At 49.5% G+C, this 6952-nt stretch overlaps 3 protein-coding genes across 3 annotated transcripts, besides 5 other annotated features; all 3 read left to right on the top strand.

Moving 5' to 3' along the window:
- Positions 1–157: 157 nt before the first annotated feature.
- On the top strand, positions 158–1024 carry Tco025E_03833 (aldose 1-epimerase-like protein; the record flags this gene model as incomplete). Its single annotated transcript, XM_029370750.1, has 1 exon — positions 158–1024. One exon carries the CDS (start codon positions 158–160, stop codon positions 1022–1024), a length of 867 nt encoding a protein of 288 aa, XP_029229319.1.
- A 345-nt stretch (positions 1025–1369) lies between these two features.
- Positions 1370–1406: a microsatellite.
- Positions 1407–1436: 30 nt separating this feature from the next.
- Positions 1437–1471: a microsatellite.
- A 363-nt stretch (positions 1472–1834) lies between these two features.
- Tco025E_03832 (uncharacterized protein) lies at positions 1835–3925 on the top strand (the record flags this gene model as incomplete). Its single annotated transcript, XM_029370749.1, has 1 exon — positions 1835–3925. One exon carries the CDS (start codon positions 1835–1837, stop codon positions 3923–3925), a length of 2091 nt encoding a protein of 696 aa, XP_029229318.1.
- Positions 3926–3939: 14 nt separating this feature from the next.
- Positions 3940–3976: a microsatellite.
- A 397-nt stretch (positions 3977–4373) lies between these two features.
- Positions 4374–4416: a sequence feature (A-rich).
- A 680-nt stretch (positions 4417–5096) lies between these two features.
- Positions 5097–5130: a microsatellite.
- Positions 5131–5348: 218 nt separating this feature from the next.
- Tco025E_03831 (hydroxyacylglutathione hydrolase) lies at positions 5349–6806 on the top strand (the record flags this gene model as incomplete). The annotated part of the gene is made up of 1 exon (XM_029370748.1): positions 5349–6806. The coding sequence occupies one exon, from the start codon at positions 5349–5351 to the stop codon at positions 6804–6806; it is 1458 nt and encodes a 485-aa protein (XP_029229317.1).
- Positions 6807–6952: the final 146 nt, after the last annotated feature.

Raw genomic sequence — 6952 nt, 5'->3', positions numbered from 1 at the left:
AACTTCGTTTGGTTTTGGTTCTCTTCCTGCCTCAGCGTTACGCTTAAAGGGTATCTGTTACTGCGAAATTCCAGGCGAATAACAAACAAAAGCGAGTCAAGTTCTTTTTGTGGCTCTGTGCGTCTTTTCACTTCAAGTGTCGCGCCAACTGGGTTCAATGGACCAATCGGTTGTTGTGGCAAAGCACGACGATGGCTCCTCCATCACGGTGCACACGCAGGGCGCGCACCTGACCAGCTGGCGCAATGCAGCTGGCGAGGAGCTTCTCTACACAAGTCCAGACGCCGTCTACAAGGAAGGGGTGCCGATTCGGGGCGGGGTTCCCGTCATCTTTCCGCAGTTTGGCGGTCTTGGACCGCTTCGCTCGCACGGCTTTGCGCGTATTCGTGAGTGGAAACTGAAGGATGTACGCAGCGGAATGGCGTCCTTCACCCTGGAGGTGCCCGCAAGTGATATGCAGACGCAGAACACGGAAGTGCAACAAGGCAAGGCCATCTCACCATCAGGCAACGTTTCCCTGTTGTACACCATCACATTCAGCAATGAGCAGCTGCAGCTTCAGATGGAAGTCACAAGTCACGTTCTTCAGGCGAATGTTAATTTCACGTTCGCGTTTCACACATATTTTGCGGTTGAAGATGTTACACATACTCTGGTTAATGGGGTCAACTTGACTCCATTTATCGACAACCTGTTAAAAGAACGGAGGCTGCAGGCTCCACAGCAGCTGTGGGGCTTGAAAAAAGAAGTGGATCGCATCTACAAGAATCAAACCTGTGCCGTATTGCTGGTGGATATGAAAAAACGTCGGACAACGCATATATCGAGTGAGCACCTTCCAGATGTCGTGGTGTGGAACCCCTGGGTGCTGAAAACGGCCAAAATGAAGGATCTTCCCGCGGACGGCTACAAGAAATTTGTCTGCGTGGAGCACGGCTCCATCACGACGAAGGTAAGCCTGCCGCCCGAAGGCGTATGGAAGGCGTCGCAGCGCATTCGTTTGCTTTCCGTCTCCAAGTTGTAGATTATTATCCAGAGCCCGTTGTTTCCCTTGAGCTGGCACACACGTGCAAGGCCATCTTGGGAAAAACGCGAGAAAACGAAAGCAGGGGATTGTGGCAAGAGAAAAAAAAAAGTAATACTGGGCGAGGGTCGATGAACACGTGAGTGGTGGCGTCGCTGAGAGATGGGACACCACGCTTGAAGGGGGGCGTCTGTAGGGGAGTGGAACACTTGAACATGATCAAAACGAAAACAGGAAAAAAAATGGGGTGTGGAGGGAGAAATCGAGGATTTTTATTTATTTATTTTTTTTCAGAATACGTGAGGGGTATTGAACTAACCAGAACAGCAAACCAGCAACCTAGGCATGTATATAGGCATATATATATATATATTATTATTATTCTGCTCTTTCTTTTTTGTGTCTGGTATTTTGTGTGTGTTTGTGTGCGTGTGTGTGTGTGTGTGTTTCTTGTTTTACAGGTGTGGCTCTTGCTGAACTGTCCCTTATTGCGGGAAAAGGGTCTGCGTTTGATTTTATTTTGTTTTTACTCCGGAAATTTTGGGAATAATTACCTTCGCACGTTGTCTCACTCTCTTCTTTGGCCTAACCCAAAGGTTGCGTACGTATTGCCTGTCGGTGTTGCCGTCAGCTCTCTCCAGTCTGCGGGAGCAGCGGCGCGGAGTGGAGGAGCGAAGGGGCGGGCAAAGGGTTCCGTGAGTGAAGAAGGGAAGGTGAAAAAGGCACGCCCCTTCCTCAAAAAAAAAGGGCAAACAAAAAAAAAACAACTAACGGAGGGCTAAGCGTGGGAGGCAAAGCGGACGAGAGAGGATGGCAAACGGAGAGGAGGCTTCCATGGGACTCCCATTGGGTGGGTGCCTCTGTCGTTCATTTCTCTCAAAACTCGTGGACCTGGCGATTTGGGACGTTGAGAAGCAACAGCTGCGCTCCCCGAGAAAAGTGTTAGAAGTTCTGCAAAGTGGCCTGCAACAACACGCGGAAAATTATTACCAAGCTGTTGTGGAAGACTTCAATCAGTGTTTGCTGCGGCTGCAATGTCATGGGGCCTCAGCGTTAGATGGGCGAAAGCTCTTCTTTGCCTGCCCAAATGAGGATGGCTCGATGGTAGAAATTTTTCCCAACGGGAGCTCTGTCAAGGTTACCGTGGAAAATCACAAGTATTTTTTAAATCTGGTTCAGAGTATGCGACATAATGTGCCTACCCTGCTGCGTGACTTGCCCATTGATCCCAAGCTGCACCTCAGTGGGGACTATTACCCAGTGGCCTGCTTTATCGCCAACCACCTCTTGAACCCCTCTTCAGAGTGGTACATTGACAATGAGGAGGATTGGAACGCCCTCCACGTGACCTATTCTCTACCCTTCAACGGGCAGTTGTTGGATGTTTTTCCTGGGCAGCATAATGCACTGGTTCCCTACTGGAATGCCAAACGCTTTGGAATAAATGCAATGCGGCTGTTGCAGCAGCTCATGGCAGTGCATCAACTCCCCGTGCATTTTTTTTATCCTCCTCTGGAAGAACTTCACCAGCAGGAGCTGTCACTGAGGTCGCGCGGCTACTTGGATTTCTTATACGCGTTGCAGCGGATGAACGGACCTTTTGGGCGTGTGTTAAGCGTGGAAGAATTTAATGCAATTGGCCTTACTTACAGCATACCGGTGGGAAACACCTTTGTCCCTCTCATACCTGGCAAAGAGCATGAGCCAGTGGCCTACGAAGACAAGGACCTCTTTGTAAACTTGGCAATCGCCAAGTTGATGGGGACTGCCATGACACCGACGCCGAATCACCCCTGCACCTCTGCACTCCCGCCACATCCACTCATGGACAACATGCCGCCATCGGAGAAAAAATTCTGGGATGATGTGGAAGCCGTCAGGAAGAACCCTGCCGAAGCTGTGGGACTGTGCTTTGCAATAAGAGTCCTGGGCCAGGATATTTTTCTCAAAGAGTGCGGGGATACCATCGGCGTTACTGAAGAGAATGTGGAGGAGTACGTTTACTGCTTGTCTCAGAAGCGGGAAATGATTCACGCCGCCTTCGTGCAGAACGAAATTCTAACCACCGAGAGGCACATGGTGCCATTACATCATGCACCACCGACCGTTGCGAGGGAAATGGAATCGCTTTATCGATACCCACCGCAGAATTCTCCTCGGTGGAATACGTTTACCCTCGGCCCAGAGGATGCAACCAATGAGATCTTCCGTATTGCGAATGCCGCTTCGGGCAACAATGAAAACGACACGGCAAGGGAGCTTAGAGGGCCATTGTTTTTTGCCATTCCCATTTCTGGAAAAGGGCTCTACAAACTCTTGCCTCACGGAGAAGCAATTCCTGTTTCGAGGTCAAATCAAAAAGAATTTGTGGAACGAATTTGTTATGAAAAAAACCGCCTCCAATTCATTGATTCGGCTGCGTCTAAACACTCCTTACCTTCAGCTCAAGCGGAGAGAACTGCAGGGTTTGAACCCGCCGACGGGATTTCACCCGCATATTCGCATCTGCCCGCGATGGAAATTTCTGAGCCTATACAAAACCAACGGCGCAGAATATACTACGACCCTTCTTCCGGGTCGATGACAGTCGCGACTTTGGCTACGCTAGACGAAATCGATATGTACAAGAAGAATCTCACGTTGTTAAAACGCAATAGAGATCGAGTGCCTCTAGGAACGCTTCAGGATTTGAGCCTTACCTACGCTTTGACGGTGGCAGGGGTGGAGTTGGAGTTGGTGAAGGATGGTCGACTACGCTGTGTCGCGATGCACGAGTTGGACAGTTATGTGGATATGGCTATTCGCAAACTGGATGAGCTCCGGGATCGCATCCTGGAGCAGAATGAAGTCTATCCCCATGGCTTGGTTGCGCCGCCCCACACAACCTCAGCAACGCAGTGATTTTCACTCGGCATAGAGGAAAAAGAGCAAAACAAAAAAGAAGAAGAAGAAAACAACTGTTATGTCTGCTATTTCATCACGGTTGCTTTCTCTGGAAGCGTTTTTCCATGCGAAAAGCTGGAAACGCTGGCATCTGCGGTTCATTCTCCACTCCTTTCCTCAGAAGTGAGGAGGACAAAAAAATTGAACAGAAGTTGTTTTCTGGCGTTGCCAGGGGCGGGGGTTGGCGCGCACTGCAAACGAATTTTTTCCACCCCGTCCATGGGCCCACCGCATCTTCCTCCCTTCCACCATCCCACGCGCCCACATGCACGCCGCAGGACTTTGTCATACCATTCACGAAGGGAGGGTGAGGAAGGAAAAACCACTAAATTTACAGAATTGGCGTTGCTCTCTCTTATTTTTTCTCGTATTATTTCTTGCCACTGCACATTAATTGGCCCTTATCTTCTTTTTTGTTGTTGTTGTTGTTGTTTTCTTTCTTTTTTTTTCGCTGTGTTTCCGTCGCTTCTATTATATATGTATGTATACATTCTTTTCCCTTCATCCACATGTGCACATGACGAGTCTTAAGAGCATATGCACCGCTACAATACGGCGGCAAGAGAAACTCTGAGGGAATATGAACAACTCCCCGCTGCTTTCGTGTGTAACAGTTCGTGGTATCGTGCTTGCGTTGTATGTTCTCTGTATTGTATTTTTTTTGTTGTTGCAATGTGTATTAATGGTTAGCGAAGGAACGACGCGCTTCAAGGTACATTGAATACTACCTCTATTCCCTTCCCCCCCCCACCCCACTTTGTATCTTCACTGTTTTTCTGCTATGAATGCATACGACAACGAGAAGGATGCACTAATGCGCACAATCTGTATGAGGTGCTGCTTTGCTGACAGTTTGCCTGTATTGTGCGCCGATCACGCTCTTCGGGTGAGCACGGGGAGTCCGTGCGTACATTGACGACTGGTGCTTCTCCCCAGTTTTTCTTTGCTTTTCGCCATTGTTTTTGAGAGGGACTAATTATTGCGCCTTCTTTTTCGTTTTTTAACCTCTTGCTGTTATTTTGTTTTTGATCGTTTTGCTGACGATTTGGCCCCGCATCTCGAATAAAATTATTCCCTGGCATTTTTTTCCTCTCTTTAATACTTCTTTTCCGCCCCCATACGGGAATGAATAATATATACGAAATATTATATGTATATATATACACACACACATTGCCCCATTTTGTGCGGGTTGGCAGTTGTATGTTGCGCCTGTTTTTTTTTTTTGGAGGGATGCGACTTTGTCGTTGTTGGGTCCTCCACACTCATACGCACGTTGGCAATTGCACCTACATACTCCTCCTTCTTTATTTGCTTCTCTATACGACGGGTTTCCCATGCTTTTTTTTTCGCATGACTGCAGCCAAAGGTGTGGAACTCCATGACGAGTCCAGTTGCACGCGGCGGAATGGGACTGCAACAGCTCATAGGTCCCTCACTCCTCATTGGGGGACTTGGCTCACTCTGCTTGACAGGGATGGCAAGCGTGCCAACCACCGTGGTCATGACCTGCTTCATTTATCTCTCAGGCATCGTGCCGGAAAACGAGTACTTTCCCAAGGCGTGGTTCAAGAGCAATATTTTTACTTGGGTGTATCGTGTGTATTGCAGTGATGCTGTTGGGTACACCTACATGCGGCCGATGCTGCACGCACGTCGAAGCCTTCCCCACTCGGACTACCGCCATGGTGTGCGATGTCTGAGTGGTGTTCACAAGGCATCATTGTTGTTTCCTGTGGAATCAAAGACAAACTCAGAGTTTTATGAACGTGGGGGTGGGTTGGTTGACCTGAAGAGTCTTGGTGACTCATACAAGGAAGGCTACAGGGGGGTCGCTGTCGTTCCAGTTCCTCTCCTGACGGACAATTACGCATACTTGCTTTTGAGTTTCGCAACGAAGCAGTGTGCCGTGGTTGACCCAGCTGACCCCAAGCTTGTACTGTACATGCTGACTGTCGTCCGGTACTTAACAAAGGTTAATTTTGTGCTGACAGAAATCCTGACCACCCACAAGCATTGGGATCACGCAGGAGGTAATCTGGAGCTCCTGCAGTCTGCACAAAACCAAAATGCTGCGGAACATACGGAACTCGTGGATGCACGGTTGAAGATCTTCGGCTCCATGACTGACAAACCTCATGCATGTACAGACTTCGTGGAGGGTGGCGAGGTGTTGACGGTCGCAGGTGGAGGCGTGACGGCTGCCGTGTTTTCTTCTCCTGGGCATACCGCTGGTTCTCTTATGTTTCTTGTTGGAGACGCTCACATGGAGCCTAGTGCTCCGCAGCGTCTGGCACTTTTCACGGGGGATTGCATCTTTTGCGGAGGTTGCGGTGCCATGTTTGAGGTGACTGCCGTCGATGAGGTGGCACAAACACGGGACTTGTTTTTTAGCGAGCGCTTGCGAACGCATCCTGCAACGAAGAAAGTATTCTCGGCAGAAGATGTGTTAGTATATGTGGGGCACGAGTACACGGAGCGCCTTATCGGGGAACTTCTGAAGTTGCATGCGAAGGACCCAAACAAGGCGGAGGTCAACCCAGAAATGCGGAAGTATCGCAATGCATTGCGCGCGGCCGAGCGAACCACTCGCCTTTTGCGGTCCACGTGTGTGCCGGATGACATCGGCAAATATGTGCCACTGCGGGAGGTGAGCGACACGCCCTGGCGGCTCCCAGGCTGCACGGTGCCCTCGACGTTGGCCGTCGAACAACGCAGCAATCCTCTCTTGACCGTGAAGCGTTCCCTCTTGGAGTCCCTCCAGGGAGGCGGTAGCTCCGTCTTGAACGAACTGCAAAAAAATATCTATGCCTCCTCAGAGCGCCAGGTTTTTGACTAGAGCTTAAATAAAAGATAAAAAAAAACAGGCGAGTATGTTGTTCAGTCGCAAAGTTGTTTTGAGTGTTATTGGCTCTGTTGCTACTCCCCCACTTAATAGAATAATACGGCGTGTAGGTGCGAAAATTTGCGCTTCTCCCTTTGCTC

Source organism: Trypanosoma conorhini (genome assembly GCF_003719485.1).
Source record: "Trypanosoma conorhini strain 025E chromosome Unknown Tco_14.4_contig_00182, whole genome shotgun sequence".
Taxonomy (NCBI): domain Eukaryota; phylum Euglenozoa; class Kinetoplastea; order Trypanosomatida; family Trypanosomatidae; genus Trypanosoma; species Trypanosoma conorhini.
This window is presented reverse-complemented; position numbering and strand designations above follow the sequence as displayed.